The 20023-nt window shown below is 46.2% G+C and overlaps 1 protein-coding gene across 1 annotated transcript in view; it reads left to right on the forward strand.

Annotated features, from left to right (window-relative positions):
* The window catches only part of LOC139263073 (serine/threonine-protein kinase 32A-like), a 439178-nt gene that overhangs the window by 142646 nt on the left and 276509 nt on the right, over positions 1-20023 (forward strand). Inside the window, 1 exon segment of the mRNA XM_070878611.1 lies at positions 4466-4521. Within this exon segment, the coding sequence (XP_070734712.1) occupies positions 4466-4521 (56 nt within the window).

Below are 20023 nucleotides of genomic sequence, written 5' to 3' on the forward strand. Positions count from 1 at the left end.
GCACGAGGTGTCGGAATACTAGCGTCTAAAAATGGAAAAAAAATGCTGCTGAAAATGTCAATAAACCGCACCCAAACTTCTCCACTACCACAACAAATAAATACAAGTTTAAAAAGTGATATTTCAGCACTTACCTTGCACTCCGGACGATATTGCCCTGAGATCGTCGCTGGACCGACTGCTTTCCCCTGCCGGTCTCAGCACCAGGAGAATGACTGAATTTTGCAAATGCGGCGCTACGGGGAGGGGGGGGGGGGGGGCGTTGCACACTCGGTGATGTCACAAGGCAGATTATTCTCTGAATGGTGACAGATTAGCAAAAGGGGAGGTGCAATGAGACTGGGTGTCATGGTACATCAGTCATTGAAAGTTAGCATACAGGTACAGCAGGTGGTGAAGAAGGCAAATGGCATGTTGGGCTTCATAGCGAAAGGATTTGAAGCTGGTAGCGCAGCTCAGGCAGGGGGCACTGCCCCTCTGGGGCACTAACGGGTAGTGCTAACCAACCCAATTTCTCCCCCTATGTCTTTCAAATAGCATATTTTCCGTACTAGTTTTGTTAACCCCACCTCTCCTGAAGGCACTGACTCGACCGAGTAATGGGTGGGGCCTTGGCACGGGAATCTGGATGGCTGTTCTAATTGTGGGGAGGGGGCAATGCAGCTGTGCCCAATTCTGCCCTCACCTGACAACCAGCCACAAGCACCTTCCAACAGGAATCACTGGATAGTAATGTGGAGCAGGGAAACCCTGAACTGAATGGTCCTCTGCCTAACCCGGAAAAACACAAAGCACCCTTACTGGTTCGCCAGCTAAGATCAGTTAACTCACAGAAGATCTGGGAATTGAACAGGGGGCTTCCTGACCAATGTGGGCCGTGTAAGTTATCCATAGAGCCAGTAAGGGGAGGATTTCCATAACTTGTGTTTGTCAGTTATAAAAATATTGGAGATGGGGGTAAGAAAGGCTGTTTGACTGATAGGCAAGAAGCAACCGATTGGGTAATGAAAAGTTTTTTGCTTTCCAATGGGCCGTGGGAAGGCGGTGCACCACAAGAATGGATGTGTTGGGCGACCAATGGCGGGAGTGTGGGGGCGGGGCATATTGGAGGTAGGAGGTCATGTGATGAAACCTCCAGGAATATGTCGAACCAGAGTTGGCAACCCTAGATAAGACATAAGCGGTGAGAAGTAACGACATAACCTGTGCAGATGTTGAACAGGCTTGCAACCGTCAAGTGATAACCTAATTATAGTAATTTTAGTATTTTGATATTTATTGCCTTGTTTTGTTATTTTTTCAAGTCAATTTAGACATTTGAGCCCTAAGGTTATTAGTCAGCCTGACTTGTTGCAGATCAATTCTTCACAACAAAATCGGCTGTATTTCAGGTAATTTGTCAGATCTTTTTGGCATCTGTGCGTTTTCCTGTAATTCATATCATTTTGTTTGGACAAATATTGTGCAACAAATAAACGATCGGAAATTTCAGCCCAGTTAAGTACAGAAAAATATTTCATTGGAGATCTGAATCCAGAAGCAACAGGCGTTAGTGACAACACAGAACTGTTCCAATTTTAACATGAATTGAGCAAGCATATCGAAAGGTACTGAAAGGATGTGTTGCGCTTGAGGTAATTAATGGAGAGGGATACTTTCTTTAGTTTGATGTTAGTTGGCACAATACAGAGGCAGCCCTGAGTTGCACCTGAGCCATATGGTGACAGTTGGAAATAAAAAGTAGAAACCATTTAATTTCTCAAGTTAACCAGGTATTTTTTGATTTTTATTTCAACATTATTTTATCTGGCAGATAAGGGAGGAAAGGTGTGATGTTGTTTGAGCCTAGTAACTGTTTCTGTTCCTTTAGAGGTCACAAATGCTTATCCTTTTCCCATTGCTTCTCTCTGTTGTCTCAACATGCTAATGGAATGTTGGCCTTTATCCCGAGGGGTGGAATATGAATCAGCCGTACAGAGCCCTGGTCAGATCCCACTTGGAGTACTGTGTTCAGTTCTGGGCACCATACCTCAGGAAGGTTATATTGACCTTGGAGAAAGTACAGTACAGGTTTAACAAACTGATACTGAGGCGAAGAGGATTAAATTATGAGGACAGGATAAACCTAGCTGTCCTCATAATGTATTCCCTTGAGTTTAGAAGTTTGAGAGGTGATTTAATCAAGGTATTTAAAATGATAAAAGGGTTCAGTAGAGTAGACACAGAGAAACCATTTCCTCTGGTGGTGTCAATCCAGAACAAGGGGTACAATCTTAAAATTAGAGCTAGGCTGCTCAGGAATGAAATCAAGGGGCAGTTTTTCACACAAAGGGTAGCAGAAATCTGGAACTCTCTCCCCCAAAAGATGGATGCTGGGGGTCAATTGAAACTTTCAAGAGTGAGATTGACAGAGATTTAATTGGTGAGGGTATCGAGAGATAAGAATTGAGGTCCATATCAGCCATGGTCCAATTGAATGGTGTGACAGGTTGAATGGCCCATTCCTCTCCCTATGTTCCTCTCACAGGTCTGGCACCATCCCGAGTTGAGATGAGATATTCTCAGGTCCCTGCCAATGCTTCTCTGATTTTTCCTCACCAATTTGGCAGTGAATGGCAGCTGACTATTCGACAACTGAGAGTGGTGGGCATCAAAGCCAAGCCCAAAACTGTCTTCACCTCATGTCCATTTCCAGATGGGAGCACTGGTTCACCTTCCCTTCCCGAACCTGAGGCCAGTTGTAGCAGCCCTACTGCCGCACTGGCTGTGATCAGCTGACTCAGGACAGACCAAGGATCGAACACTGGCCCTTTCTGGCCTGTACAGCTCAGCTACTCACTGGATCAATTCACTGAGTCATCAGTGGGGGCGGGGAGGGAGGTGGTGCAATCTGAGTGCCAGAATTTATACGGTCAGCTGCTAAGACTATACAAGAGTGATTTGAGGGTAACTGTCCTCTGATTTTTTTTTCCGCTCTTATGGGAAATGTCTTCCTCTTGCTCATCTTTGACTGGATACCCTACAGGGCTTGTGCAGGAGTCACATAGGGTCCCAGATATGCTGTGTTGCCATATTGTCCCGCTTAAGGCAGAGATAGACAGATTTTTGAATGATATGGAAGCGGGCAGGGAAGTGGAGCTGAGTCCATGATCAGATCAGCCATGATCTTATTGAATGGTGGAGCAGGCTCGAGGGGCCACATGGCTGACTTCTGCTCCTATTTCTTATAATCTTATGAACAACCATTCTAACAAGGACTGTTATTTGTTAAATATTGGAAAGATCATGGCCATTTTCTTGGGTCCCCATATAAACTCCGTTCCCTAGCCACCAATGCCATCCCTCTCCTGGCAACTGCCTGGGGCTGAACCAGACCATTCACAACCTTGGTCTCGTATTTGACCCCGATCTGAGCTTCCGACCACATGTCCGTTCCATCACCAAGACCACCTATTTCCACCTCCGTAACATGGCCCGACTCCACCCTGCCTCAGCTTATCTGCAGCTGCAAAACTCACCCATGCCTTTGTTACCCCTAGACTTCGCTATTAAAATACTCTCCTGGCTGGCCTCCCATCTTCCAACTTCTATTAACATGAGCTCATCCAAAACTCTGCTACCTGTATCCTAACTCACACCAAGTCCCGTTCACCCATCTCCCCTGTGCTCGCTGACCAACATTGACACCTGGTCCAGGAAAATCTCAATTAAAAAAATTCTCATTCTTGTTTTCGAATCCCTCCATGGCTCGCTTCTCCCTAACTCTGTCAACTCCTCCAACTTTGCAACCCTCCGAACTCTGCATTCCTCCAGTTCTGGTCTCTTGCGTTTTCCTGATTTTCGTCGCTCCACCATTGACGGCCGAGACTTCAACTGCCTAGACCCTAAGCTTTGGAATTCCCTCCCTAAACCTCTCTATCTCTTTCTCCATATTTAAGATGCTCCTTAAAACCTACCTTTTTGACCTCTTCTGGTCATCTGTCCTAATATCACTTATGTGGCTCCAAACAGATAACAACAACCATTTCATTTATATAGCTGTAACGCAACTTGGGACGCTTTACTACATTAAAGGCACTATATAAATGAAATTGTTGTTGTTATCTGCCCCTCTTCCCCAATAAAAATGCCTCCTCAGACTTGGTGCAAAGGGTTAATCTATTTAGTGTTGTATACAATTGGTCTGTTCATTCCATAAGGGGTTGGTCTTCATGTGATCTGTCATAAAATGTTGGAAGATGCACCATTTTCAAAAAAAACATTGTTTACAGACACCTAAGGCAATGACCCATCCCGCCAAAATGCATTTCTGTGTCCCAACAAAAATTACACTTAACTCTCGCAAACAAATGTTTTTTTCATGAAGACGGTGTTTGAAGGTGACATTACTCTGTGGAGGTAACAGAAATAAATGATGCTTTATTGTGACCTGCAGAATCTGACTCTTCTCTTTTTGTTCCTCTAGTAAACTTTGACCATTTCCAGATCTTAAGAGCAATTGGCAAGGGCAGCTTTGGGAAGGTAAGTAAATGTCACCACTTCGCAACGGCACAAGTCTGTGCTGATGTCTATAGAATTATTTTCCTTTCTTCTGTATTATAGCAGTGTATTATCATACCATAATGATTCATATAAAACCGGTTCACCAACATCTTTTTGTACTACAAATTAATTTTGTATTGGAGCAAATATGACACGAGCTCCCTTCGCTGGTGCCAGTGACTCATTGGACAGTGTGTCTCAGAAGTGTATTTTACCATGGAATGCATCACAGCCAAGCATAATGCTGCCCGCACCCAGTCACACAATCCTACTTTCCAGCAAGTGTCATTCAGGATTACTCAGGGAACTGTGGCTGAGGTGCTTTGTTTGCTTTCCCTAGCCCAAGCTAATTGTACAGATGCCACCTGGACAGAGAATGGGTAACGCAGTACAGACCAGGGATCGAATCTGAATCTGACTGGTGCAAATAATGGTTTTACTAATGCTCAATAATATTAAGCAATGTACAGAGGGAAGAGTGTTGGTGCACACACCCACGCATACACACACACTCTCTCACAGGCACATACACACACACTCGCTCACAGACACACACACACTCTCACAAACACACACACACACTCTCACAGACACACACACTCTCTCACAGACAAACACACACACTCTCTCACAGACACACACACACTCTCTCTCACAGACACACACACACACACACACTCACTCACAGACACACACACACACTCTCACAGACACACACACACTCTCTCTATCACAGACACACACACACTCTCACAGACACACACACTCTCTCACAGACATACACACACACTCTCTCTCACAGACAAACACACACACACTCTCTCACAGACACACACACACTCTCACAGACATACACACACACACTCTCTCACAGACACACACACACTCTCACAGACATACACACACTCACTCTCACAGACATACACACACTCTCTCTCACAGACACACACACTCTCTCACAGACATACACACACACTCTCTCTCACAGACAAACACACACACACTCTCTCACAGACACACACACACTCTCACAGACATACACACACTCACTCTCACAGACATACACACACTCTCTCTCACAGACACACACACTCTCACAGACACACACACTCTCTCTCACAGACAAACACACACACTCTCTCACAGACACACACACTCACTCTCTCAGACTCTTACACTTTCACAGACACACACAAACACAAACACATACTCTCTCTCACATTCTCTTTCACAGACATGCACACACACTCTCACATACTTACACACACTCTCTCTCTATCCCTCTTTCTCACATACACACACTGGGGGAATTTTAACTCCAAAAAACAGGTGGGTTGGTGTTGGATGGGAGGTTAAAGTGTTAAACTCCCACCAAAGCCGCCCCCCCCCTCCCCCACCCACCACCGCCCCGTTTGGGGCTCACACTAACTGTGGCTTGTTGTCCAGTGTTCCCCGGACAACTTGAAGCCAGCCTATCAATCTGGCTAACTTCCAGGTGGGGAAGCTGCTCCTGATGTCCCACGCAGGCTGTGAGGGTTAAAACTCCACAGTGAGCGGGGAAACCCGGAATTCCAAGTTTCCCATGCTCTACCAGGCAATACCTCCACTTCTGGCGGGTCTAATTGCCGGAATTCTGGCCACTTTCTCTCTCATACACACACAGGCAATGGGATAAGGAAACCTGGTGCTGTCAAATAGTTACCCAGGAATAGGGAAAGCAGACTGTTGGCCCTTTAAATATTGAGAATACACTTCCAATCACGGATTTAATGTTAATGTATGAAGCAGAAAAGAGACCATTAGAGCTCCATAGCCAGGTGACAAATCATTTGGCACCCAAAGTAAACATGATATAATGGAGAACACGGATTGGCATTGCGTCATCCCTGCTGACCATGGTGAATTGTGAACTCTGAGTGTGGAGGTAGATCCCAGCGCACAAATTAGTGATTCAATTATTTAATCTCAAGGACCTTTAACATTTGTATTGTGGATTGAATATAAAGCAAGGGAAAAATTATTTCAAGTCACATTACTTTAATGTGGCAAATTGACATTTAGTTAATTTGTACCTGGACAACTAAAATGCCGTCATATAAATGTCAAAGCAGCTGGTTAATGGACATTCCCATACCCATTAAGAATGCAGTGCCCTACTTGCAGAAGGACACAGGGAAATGCCTGCAAATGCCAAGATGTAATAGGAGACAGCCAACCTCTTAATGATTCTCCTGGTATTGCTCTCCGCGCATTCATTTTATTCTGCAAACCTTTATTTGGAGTCAGTCTGTAGGCTATCAGTCACAATGAAAACATGCTCATACTGTGAGCCTGTGCAGTAAGTCATGCAATATGTATTGTACTTTGGCCTCTGCACCTGATTACAAATCGATGGTTGAAGAAGTGCAACATTATAAACCACTAAAACAAGCAACGGCTTCCAAACAAAATGTAGGTGTGATTATTTTCTATATACACTTTCAGTGCAGCATCTGTCTGAGGCCACGAAGTGCGGTGAGACATCGCCGAGATATGATAAGCACCTTTTTCACTCTCAGTGACTAATTATACTGGGGGAATATGTTTGAGAGAACTATATAGTTCGATGTTTGTTATCAAGTGAGTCTGAAGAAAGGCAATGGTTTATTTATTAGGACACTGTGTACAGTAAATTCTGTCTTCTCATCAGATTGAGCACAATCTAGTTGCACTGATTTTAAATTAGGAGTAAACTGATGTGATATTTAACTGGTGTCTGAATATATATCACCAGACCAAACATCTCAATTAAACACACGCATGTGCTACTTCCTAGGTTGCATTGGAAGCACCATTTAATAGTTAAGAATCATTTTAAATAGGTTTTGAAAAATAAATGAGCAGCAATACAACATAGCATAGAATCATATTGGGCTAGACTTTCCACTTTGCTGTCTATCGCCCTAAAAATGGGCGATGTTCCAGCGATGTTTGATGTCCCAGCCTTACCGATCGCTGGCTCATCGCCCATTTTTCAGATCGCGAGTTTCCACTCGGCGATAGGCCAGCGATGTCAAATGGGCGATGCAAAAGGTCAGCGATGTGACGCTCGCACAAGGAACGGCCAGCGATGCAGAAGGCAAAAGTTTCCCTCGCAATGGCCTTCTGCGCATGCGATTTAAAAAATGTTTTCCGGTTGACAGCATTTTGTGCGTTTCTGGAGGTCAGGGGTCATCCACACATGCGCAGTAAGGTCGATTGTGGTGGGAGAGAGAGAGAGAGAGAGAGCAAGAAGGAGGAGAAGAGAGCCTGGATTAAGATTACAAGAGGATTAAGAGAGAATTAAGATTAAGAGAGAATTAAGAGAGGATTAAGAGAGCAAAAGGTGATAAAAACATTTGAGTGTAGTCGAAAACGTGAGTTCAAAATATTTTAAAAGTAATTAAAATGTCAGCAGCATCATCATCAGATGTGGAGGAGGCTCGCAAAAGGGCCAAGCCCTTCTCAGATGAGGCAAACAAGGTCCTCGTTCAGGAAGTGTATGCAAGGTGGGGCGAGTTAACCCGGGAACCCCCACCCTGGACATACAGGAAGATATGAGCTGAGATTTCGGATGTCGTCTCGGCGGCGTCTAATGAGGCGAGGGGATCCAACCAATGCCGCAAACGTTGGAACAGCCTGGTCGCTTCAGCAAGAGTAAGTACAGATTTTACATTTTGTACATTTGTGTATGTTATTGCAATTTTAATATTAAATCGCCTGCATTGAAATATATTTTGTACACAGCGGGACACTTTTGTACATTAGCTCCTGACATTGCAAACCTCAATGGAGATTGTATTAGAGAGAGAGATGTTTGCGTCAATCATCACCTCCTATCCCCGATATGTGTTATAACTGTGAAAATGTCTTTCCATAATAGTACACATACCACACAGTTTATGCCATGCACTTTGCCACTGTTGCAGAGGAAGATATCGAACAACCGAGCCCAGCAGAGGCGCATGGGAGGGGGCACAGCTGCCTTACAACCACTGACTGACATTGAGGAGCAGGCTGCGGCTCTGGTGGGGAACTACAGTCGAGCGGCCACTTCCCGTGGATCTGCCGAGCCCACTGATGTGTCACATGAGTAATGTGTCAAGCACTGTTAAAGTAATGTAACGTCGTTTCCTGACAATATACGAATGTATGGTCCTCTTAATCAATCTGTATATCTCAGACTAATCCTGCCTCCACAACTCTGTATTACTCAATTCCGCATAGATGTACTACCATATGTACTAACTTATGATGCATTGTTACGCAGCGTCTCCTGGTCTCATTTCATCATCATAGGCGGTCCCTCGAAACGAGGATGACTTGCTTCCACGCCAAAAAGGGATGAGTTCACAGGTGTTTCAATGAAGGACCTAATATTCCAGATCCCAAACTATATCTTCAAAGGTGGAAGGTGCCTGTGGATATTTTTAACGTGTGGTGACCGTTGCACACCAGCCACCACACGGGCCTGACAGAGCTAGGTCTTGGTCCAGTGGCAAGGGTTGACCAAGACGACTGGAGACCTGCTTTGCTGAATGGACCTAGTGCGCACACTTATCGCAGTGCGGGCTCGTCCGTGCTGCCCCTGGGCCCTCGCCTATTCTGGGCCCTGAACTCACGCCTCTCCTGGGCCCCGATCACGTCCCTCTATATCTCTCGCCACTCCTTCTCCCTGACCTCACCACTCCTGCTGTATCTGCCCATGCTCCAATCACCGACCTGGACCTTGATGACGTCCCTCTTCGCTGCCGGCACCCTCCTGCACCAGCTCGTGCTGTACCTTGCCGCGGTACGCTGCCACGCTGTCCAGGGGCCGCTGCTCGCCGCTCCTGTTATGGCCCCGACCTGCCGCTGATGGTCTCACGCTGTCCAGTCACCATGCATAGGTTACATTGTCATTTATTGTAGTAGTGATGCTCCTCTACAATGTGTACCCCTCTGCTATAATAAACTCAATAAGCTCACTTGTGTTTTGCAGGGCCCACAACACCCACAACACAAATGTGCAGATCACCAGCAGTTCCGTTACAGGTGGTCCTCACCATGGGTGGGGAGGAGGAGGAGGAGGAGGAGGAGGAAGATACCACAGAGCCTGAGGAGGAAGAGAAAGAGGAAGAAGTGGATTTGGAGGAAGATGCCCCTGGCATCCCTCATCACGTGGTGGAATCACCTGTGGGACCTGTGGCCATCACATCGGCATCTTCGACGGAAGAAGCAGCGGGACCAAGCAGCGTGCAACTGTCGACACCAAGGCGAGCATTAGTGCCCTCGCAGACCCTGCGGAGGTTGAGTCAGCGAGTAGAGCACACGCCTACCCTGGCTGATCGCATGGATGGCTTGGCTCAAATGTGCAAGGAGACAGTCGCGATAAGTCGGAACCATCTCCAGGCGTTTCTGGACTTCACGGAGACCTTCTCCCGGGTGGCACAACAGACGCTGGAGCAGATGGTTCAGCAGACCTTCACTACCAATGTGGGACACGGTGCTGCACCTCAACGTGACGTGATGCCGCAGACCGCAAACGCCAGCACACAAGCGGGTCAAGAGGAAGGCGACCCCCCTGCTTCGCCTTCCCCTCCTACAACCCCCAACAGGCGATCGTACCAGCAGCTCCCCCACCACGGCAGGAAGTCTTGCCGTTGGCAGTTGCATGCCCGCGATGTCTCGGTGCCGCCCGGGGACTAAATTGGGCGGGTGGGGCTAGAGTACAGGGAGGGAAATGTGGCCGCAGGTGACGTGTGACTATTGTTTCTAGTTTTCTCTGTTAATGGTTTACTGTTTACTGTTGGGATGTTGTTTGGAGAGGTTGGGTGGGAGGGTGAGTGGGTGGGAGGGTGAGTGGGTGGGAGGGTGAGTGGGTTGTTGGGTTGCTCCTGTTGCAGTTGAAATTTAAATTTTGTTTGAGTAAAAATGTTTTATTATATTTTACAATTTACAATTGTTGTGCATTTTCTTATAATAACGTAATAACATATTAATGTAAACAATGGCCGACCAGACCGGGCAATGAGGTAATGTAGCTCAACGCTCATGCAAACACAACCGTTGTTTTGCGATAAATGTAATTATAACTCTGACTGGCCACAATGAAAGTTCATGCAAAGCGTTCATTTATGAGCTGCTCACGCAACACTTTTGCAGCCGCGTAACTCCCACGGGGTTTTTCCAGTCTTGCGGGTGGTCGTGGGGGCATGGATTCATCGGCAGGTTCAGTGTCCTCCCCAAGGTCAGGATGGTACTGTCGGCTGCCTCCTGAGTGGTCCAGGCATCTGAAGTGCTGTTTTAGGACTCCAATTGTCTTTTCGACGATATTGCGTGTAGCAATGTGGCTTTCATTGTAACGCTTCTCGGCCTCAGTAACGGGGTTACGCAGGGGGTCATGAGCCACTAGGTCACGGTTGGATGCTGGGGGATAAAGAAAATGCCTTGGGTAGCGGGTACTGGTCCTGTAGCTAAAAATGATAAATCGTTACTTTATAGTCCCCACAAATTCTGACCATGCCATTGCCTTTGAGATCCGGCCCAGGGCAGACGACCTATTTACGACCCTGTTTGGAGGAAAAACGTTCACCAAGTTGGACCTGACCTCGGCCTACATGACGCAGGAGCTGGCGGAATCTTTGAAAGGCCTCACCTGCATCAACAGAACAAAGGTCTGTTAATCTACAACAGATGCCCGTTTGGGATTCGATCGGCCGCGGCAATTTTTCAAAGGAACATGGAAAGCTTGCTAAAGTCGGTTCCGCGCACCGTGGTTTTCCAGGACGACATACTGGTCACAGGTCAGGACACGATCGAACACTTGAAGAACCTGGAAGAGGTTCTAAGTCGGCTAAGTGGGACTCAGGTTGAAATGCTTGAAATGTGTTTTCCTGGTGCCAGAGGTCGAATTCATAGGGAGAAGACTCGTGGTAGACGGCATCAGACCCATCGACGCCAAGACGGAGGCCATCAAGAATGTGCCAAGACCACAGAACGTGACGGAGCTGCGGTCGTTCCTGGGACTCCTCAACTATTTTGGTAACTTCCTACCTTGCTAAAAGCCCTACATGTGCTGCTACGCAAGGGAGATGATTGGGTATAGGGGAAATCACAAGAGGCTGCTTTTGAGAAAGCCAGAAATCTGTCATCTTCCAACAAACTGCTTGTAAATGTTTAGTGCTAGCTTGCGATGCGTCTTTGGAAGGGGTCGGGTGTGTGTTACAACAAGTAAACAAATCAGGAACATTGCAACCGGTCGCCTATGCGTCCAGGAGTTTGTCTAAGGCCGAAAGGGCGACAACATGATTGAAAAAGAAGCTCTGGCATGCGTTTACAGGGTGAAAAAAATGCACCAGTATATGTTTGGTCTCAAGTTTGAGTTAGAAACTGACCATAAGCTGCTCATATCGCTATTCTCAGAGAACAAAGGGGTTAATACTAATGCCTCTGCCTGCATCCAAAGATGGGCGTTCATGCTGTCTGCATATAACTATGTAATCCACCACAGACCAGACACAGAGAACTACTTTGATGCTCAGTCGGCTACCATTGCCCAACACCGGGTGGAAATGGCACAGCCTGCAGACTTGCTCATGGTGATGGATGCATTTGAAAATGAAAAGTCACCCGTTATGGCCTGCCAGATCAGGACATGGACCAGCCAGGATCCTTTACTGTCCCTTGTAAAAAACTGTGTCCTCCGTGGGAGCTGATCCAGAGTCTCAGCGGAGATGCATGAAGAGATCAAGCCATTCCAGCGGTGCAAAGACGAAATGTCCATACAGACAGCCTGTCTTTTGTGGAGCAATCGCGTGGTTTTACCTAAGAAAGGCAGGGAAACGTTCATACGTGACCTACACAGTACCCACCCAGGCATAGTAATGATGAAAGCTATAGCCAGATCCCATGTGTCGTGGCCCGGCATCGACTCAGATTTGGAGTCATGCGTGCGCCAATGCAACATTTGCTCTCAACTGAGCAATGCACCCAGAGAGGCACCGCTAAGTTTGTGGTCATGGCCCTCCAAACCGTGGTCTAAGATCCATGTTGAATTTTCTGGGCCGTTTCTAGGCAAAATGTTTTTGGTTGTTGTGGATGCTTATTCGAAATAGATTGAGTGTGTAATAATGTCTGTTAGCACATCCACTGCCACCATCGAAAGCCTATGAGCCATGTTAAATTAAAACATAGGACCTCAAAAGTAGTAATCTCGGGATTGCTACCAGTGCCACATGCTAGTCAGAGTAGGAATCGCAGGATAGCTCAGATGAATATGTGGCTTGAGCAGTGGTGCAGTAGGGAGGGATTCAAATTCCTGGGGCATTGGAACCGGTTCTGGGGGAGGTGGGACCAGTACAAACCCGACGGTCTGCACCTGGGCAGGACCGGAACCAATGTCCTAGGGGGAGTGTTTGCTAGTGCTGTTGGGGAGGAGTTAAACTAATATGGCAGGGGGATGGGAACCAATGCAGGGAGACAGAGGGAAATAAAAAGGAGACAAAAGCAAAAGACAGAAAGGAGATGAGTAAAAGTGGATGGCAGAGAATCCCAAGGCAAAAAACAAAAAGGGCCACTGAATATAAAGGGGCTGCAGGAGGGGTCAAAACTAAAAATCATGGTTTAAAAACTAGGATTAAAACACTCTACCTAAACACACGCAGCATTCGAAATAAAATAAATGAGTTGACGGCACAAATCATTACAAATGGGTATGATTTGGTGGCCATTACAGAAACATGGTTGCAGGGTGGCCAAGACTGGGAATTAAACATACAGGGGTATCTGACAATTCGGAAAGATAGACAAGAAGGGAAAGGAGGTGGGGTAGCTCTGTTAATAAAGGATGATATCAGGGCAGTTATGAGAGACGATATTGGCTCTAATGAACAAAATGTTGAATCATTGTGGGTGGAGATTAGAGATAGTAAGGGGAAAAAGTCACTGGTGGGTGTAGTTTATAAGCCCCCAAATAATAACTTCACGGTGGGGCGGACAATAATCAAGGGAATAATGGAGGCATGTGAAAAAGGAACGGCAGTAATCATGGGGGATTTTAACCTACATATCGATTGGTCAAATCCAATCGCACGGGGTAGCCTGGAGGAGGAATTCATAGAATGCATACGGGATTATTTCTTAGAACAGTATGTTACAGAACCTACAAGGGAGCAAGCTATCTTAGATCTGGTCCTGTGTAATGAGACAGGAAAAATAAACGATCTCCTCATAAAAGATCCTCTCGGAATGAGTGATCACAGTATGGTTGAATTTGTAATACAGATTGAGGGCGAGGAAGCTGTGTCAGAAACGAGCGTACTATACTTAAACAAAGGGGACTACAGTGGGATGAGGGAAGAGTTGGCTAAAGTAGACTGGAAATACAGACTAAATGGTGGCACAATTGAGGAACAGTAGTGGACTTTTAATGAGCTCTTTCATAGTGCGCAACAAAAATATATTCCAGTGAAAAAGAAGGGCGGTAAGAGAACGGCGGTAAGAGAAGAGAAGGGATAACCAGCCATGGATAACCAAGGAAATAAAGGAGAGTATCAAATTAAAGACCAATGCGTATAAGGTGGCCAAGGTTAGTGGAAAACTAGAAGATTTGGAACATTTTAAACAACAGCAAAGAATGACTAAAAAAGCAATAAAGAAAGGAAAGATAGATTACAAAGGTAAACTTGCGCAAAACATAAAAACAGATAGTAAAAGCTTTTACAGATATATAAAACGGAAAAGAGTGACTAAAGTAAATGTTGGTCCCTTAGAAGATGAGAAGGGGGATTTAATAATGGGAAATGTGGAAATGGCTGAGAACTTAAACAATTATTTTGCTTCGGTCTTCACAGTGGAAGACACAAAAACCATGCCAAAAATTGCTGGTCACAGGAATGTGGGAAGGGAGGACCTTGAGACAATCACTATTACTAGGGGGATAGTGTTGGACAGGCTAATGGGACTCAAGGTAGACAAGTCCCCTGGTCCTGATGAAATGCATCCCAGGTATTAAAAGAGATGGCGGAAGTTATAGCAGATGCATTCATTATAATCTACCAAAATTCTCTGGACTCTGGGGAGGTACCAGCGGATTGGAAAGCAGCTAATGTAACGCCTCTGTTTAAAAAAGGGGGCAGATAAAAGGCAGGTAACTATAGGCTGGTTAGTTTAACATCTGTAGTGGGGAAAATGCTTGAAGCTATCATTAAGGAAGAAATAGCGGGACATCTGGATAGGAATAGTGCAATCAAGCGGAAGCAACATGGATTCATGAAGGGGAAATCATGTTTAACTAATTTACTGGAATTATTTGAGGATATAATGAGCATGGTGGATAGAGGTGTACCGATGGATGTGGTGTATTTAGATTTCCAAAAGGCATTCGATAAGATACCACACAAAAGGTTACTGCAGAAGATAGAGATACGCGGAGTCAGAGGAAATGTATTAGCATGGATAGAGAATTGGCTGCCGAACAGAAAGCAGAGAGTCGGGATAAATGGGTCCTTTTCGGGTTGGAAATCGGTGGTTAGTGGTGTGCCACAGGGATCGGTGCTGGGACCACAACTGTTTACAATATACATAGATGACCTGGAAGAGGGGACAGAGTGTAGTGTAACAAAATTTGCAGATGACACAAAGATTAGTGGGAAAGCGGGTTGTGTAGAGGACACAGAGAGGCTGCAAAGAGATTTGGATAGGTTAAGCGAATGGGCTAAGGTTTGGCAGATGGAATACAATGTCGGAAAGTGTGAGGTCATCCACCTTGGGAGAAAAAACAGTAAAAGGGAATATTATTTGAATGGGGAGAAATTACAACATGCTGAGGTGCAGAGGGACCTGGGGGTTCTTGTGCATGAATCCCAAAAAGTTAGTTTGCAGGTGCAGCAGGTAATCAGGAAGGCGAATGGAATGTTGGCCTTCATTGTGAGAGGGATGGAGTACAAAAGCAGGGAGGTCCTGCTGCAACTGTATAGGGTATTGGTGAGGCCGCACCTGGAGTACTGCGTGCAGTTTTGGTCACCTTACTTAAGGAAAGATATACTGGCTTTGGAGGGGGTACAGAGACGATTCACTGGGCTGATTCCGGAGATGAGGGAGTTACCTTATGATGATAGATTGAGTAGACTGGGTCTTTACTCGTTGGAGTTCAGAAGGATGAGGGGTGATCTTATAGAAACATTTAAAATAATGAAATGGATCGACAAGATAGAGGCAGAGATGTTGTTTCCACTGGTCGGGGAGACTAGAACTAGGGGGCACAGCCTCAAAATACGGGGGAGCCAATTTAAAACCGAGTTGAGAAGGAATTTCTTCTCCCAGAGGGTTGTGAATCTGTGGAATTCTCTGCCCAAGGAAGCAGTTGAGGCTAGCTCATTGAATGCATTCAAGTCACAGATAGATAGATTTTTAACCAATAAGGAAATTAAGGGTTACGGGGAGCGGGCGGTTAAGTGGATCTGAGTCCACGGCCAAATCAGCCATGATCTTGTTGAATGGCGGAGCAGGCTCGAGAGGCTAGATGGCCTACTCCTGTTCCTAATTCTTATGTTCTTTTGTTCTTATGTTATGTTCGCCACGAACGGCCTGCCTGATGTCCTTGTCAGTGACAATGGGCCGTGCTTCACCAGCGCTGAATTCAAGGAATTCATGACCCGCAATGGGATCAAGCACGTCACATCTGCCCCGTTCAAGCCCGCATCTAACGGCCAGGCAGAATGGGCAGTCCAAACCATCAAGCAAAGCTTGAAACGTGTGTCGGAAGGCTCCCTGAGACCCACCTGTTCCGAGTCCTGCTCAGCTACCGCACCAGACCCCACTCCCTCACTGGGGTTCCCCCAGCCGAGCTGCTTATGAAAAGGGTGCACAAAACAAGGCTCTCTCTTGTCCATGCTGATCTCCATGATCATGTCGAGGGCAGGCGGCATCAACAAAGCATGTACCATGATCGGCAAACTTGTCATGTGACATTAAAGTCAATGACTCTGTATTTGTACTCAACTATGGACATGGTCCCAAATGGCCTGCTGGCACTGTCATAGCCAAAGAAGGGAGTAGGATGTTTCAGGTCAAACTTGCTAATGGACTAACTTGCAGAAAGCATTTGGATCAAACAAAACTGCGATTCACAAACAGCCATGAGTAACCCGAAGAGGACACCACCAACTTCGACCCTCCAACACACACACAAGTGGCAACCAACATCACGGTTGACCACGAAGCTGAACTCACCATCCCCAGCAGCCCAGCAAGGCCAGCTGCCCAGCAGCCCAGCAAGAACCAACCAACTCACCCACACCTGCATTTGTACCGAGACGATCGACTAGGGAGCGAAAAGCCCCAGATCGTCTCACCCTGTAAATAAGTGTACTATTGACTTTGGGAGGGAGTGATGTTATGTATGCAACCCTAGGTAATCTGTATCATACACTGCCACCAGAGGGCATACCTGTTGGAGTCCCAAGGGATCCCAGCATCCCTTGGGAGCACTGTATATAAGCAGGCCTCCCATGTTGTACCAGCACTCTGGAGTTTGAATAAAGGAGCTAAGGTCACACTTACTCATATCTACAATACACAGTTGCATTACTTTATTATAAGCAGAACAGTTTCCTCATATGTCCACGCGTTACTCTGCAAATTCTACGATTGACCCCTTCACGAAACCCTTCACTTAACTCAAGCTCAGATGCTAGCAGTTCTGCACTTACAAGTAATGGCAGAGAAGATGCAGCCCCCATTCTTTCACTGCTTATATAAATGTCTTTTCTACTACTAAACTGATCTTTCTACGGAAATAAATGAAAAAATAATTAGAATAAATTATATAAGTTTAAATTTGACTGGATCTATTTGTCAAATACACTTACAACTCTCAAATTATTAAAGCACTTTTGTTTTTGCAGCCTCCCTCTTTTCCTCCAATATTCGAAATGGCATCAAAATGGCGTCTGTAGCGCCGAGTTCTGTGAGTAAAGCCCGGGAAAAGCAACTATTTCCCGGCAATGTTGTCAGCGAGCAATCAGCCCGGCGATGTGCCGGAAGTTAGACTGGCGATGTGCGGGAAGCACCTCGGCGATCAGCCCGGCGATGTGCCGGAAGTTAGACTGGCGATGTGCGGGAAGCACCTCAGCGATCAGCTCGGCGATGTGAGCCGAAAGTCAGGGGGATAATTTTTCGGCGATGATCCAGCCTGAATTTTCATTTTTTTGTCAAAATGGCCGCTGAAAGCCCGTTTTGAGTGATATATGGGCGATATATGGGGGTTATATGGGCGGTATATGGGCGACATATGGGCGATGTGAAGTGGAAAGTCTAGCCCATAATCTCAGAATGATTACAGCACAGAAGGAGGTCATTTGGCCTGTCGAGCCCCTGCCGGCTCTCTGCAAGTACACCTCAGTGAGTCCCACTCCCCACCCTTTCCCCGGAGCCCTGCAATTTTTTTTCTTTCAAGTACATATCCAACTCCCTTTTGAAAACCGTGATTGAGTCTGCCTCCACTATCCTGTCAGGCAATGCACTCTGTTGTGTATGCATGCCTACAATGCTATGATGTAATGTTATGATGTACTGTAACATTGAATGTACCTTCACCCTGCCTACACCTTACCTGTACACCAGAGGGTGCTGCTGCTGGAGACCTAGTAACCCAGTATAAAAGGGAGCTCACCCCTTGGTGCCTGCACTCGAGGACATGCAATAAAGGACTACAGACTTCACAGTTTAAGTACCATAACCCTGCCTCGTGGAGTCATTAACAGAGTGCCTGCATATACAATATGCTCCAGATCCTAACCACTCGCTGTGTAAAAAAGATGTACCTCGTGTCGCCTTTGGTTCTCCTGCCAATCAGCTTAAATCTGCATCCTCTGGTTCTTGACCCTTCTGCCAATGGGAACAGTTCTCTCCACCTCTTATGTGCAGACCCCGCATGATTTTGAACACCTCTATCAAATCTTCTCTCAATCTTCTCTGCTCTGAGGAGAACAACTCCAGTTTCTCCAGTCTCCAGTCTCCACGTAATTGAAGTCCCTCATCCCTGGAATCATTCTTGTAAATCTTTTCTGCACCCTCCATAAAGCCTTCACATCCTTCCTAAAGCATTGCCCATAATTCGACACAATACTCCAGTTGAGGTCGGACCAGTGTTTAATTAAGGTGCATCATAACTTCCTTGTTTTTGTACTCAATAAAGAATGACTAGGTGACACAGTAGCACAGGTACAGCAAGTGATCAGGAAGGCCAATGGAATCTTGGCCTTTATTGCAAAGGGGATGGAGTATAAAAGCAGGGAAGTCTTGCTACAGTTGTACAGGGTATTGTGAGGCCACACCTGGAATACTGCGTGCGGTTTTGGTTTCCATATTTACAAAAGAAGGTTCACTAGGTTGATCCCGAGGATGAGTGGATTGACTTATGATATGAGGAAATGTTGAGTAGGTTGGGCCTCTACTCATTGGAATTCAGAAGAATGAGAGGTGATCTTATTGAAACATATAAGATTATGACGGGGCTTGACAAGGTGGATGCAGAGAGGATGTTTCCACTGATGGTGGAGACTAGAACTAGAGGGCATGATTATAAGAATAAGAGGCCGCCCATTTAAAACTGATATGAGGAGAAATTTCTTCTCTCAGAGGGTTGTGGATCTGTGGAATTTGCTGCCTCAGAGAGCTGTGGAAGCTGGGACATTGAATAAATTTAAGACAGAAATAGACAGTTTCTTAAACAATAAGGGAATAAGGGGTTATCGAGAGCGGGCAGGGAAGTGGAGCTGAGTCCATGATCGGATCAGCCATGATCGTATTGAATGGCGGAGCAGGCTCGAGGGGCCGTATGGCCAACTCCTGCTCTTATTTCTTATGTTCTTATGTAAATGTTGTTCCATTGAAAACAGAATATCATGGGCTCCAATCTCTGTTCGGCCAACTTATTTTAGCCAAAGTTTAAAAAATAAATAAAAGCTATCAAGGCCATACCTGCCCTCAAGTCATTCAGTCCATCTGTACACTCCCCCTCTTTATGCACACTAGTCCAATACATTGATGAGCAGTGTGAGGGATGAACACTTTGGTTCATTCTTATACCTTCTGTTTATCGGGCATTCCCAAGTCCGGTGCTGGGGGGGGCGGGGTGGCTGGGGACGTCCGTCTGCAACTCATTTCACTTCATCTATGGCACTCGGCAAGCTTGCTGCTCCCATTCTCCCGGCTCTCGACCCATGGGTCGATGGCGGCAACAGCTGATTGTGTCCGACGCACACTCGCTCATGGGCACCGGAGTACGGGACTCATCTGCTGTTTGTTCACCTGAAAGCTGGCTCCTGCTCTGCAGCCTCTGCTCCCAGTTCACCACGCTCCAAGTAACAGACCAGACTGATGTGGTGGGGCAGCGACGTTACGAAGACACCCAGCCAGTGGATAGCCACAGTTGATACACCGCTTCCTGTCATGGCACATTTTTAAAAAGGGGATTTCA

This window comes from Pristiophorus japonicus, chromosome 4 (assembly GCF_044704955.1).
Source record: "Pristiophorus japonicus isolate sPriJap1 chromosome 4, sPriJap1.hap1, whole genome shotgun sequence".
Lineage (NCBI taxonomy): Eukaryota > Metazoa > Chordata > Chondrichthyes > Pristiophoridae > Pristiophorus > Pristiophorus japonicus.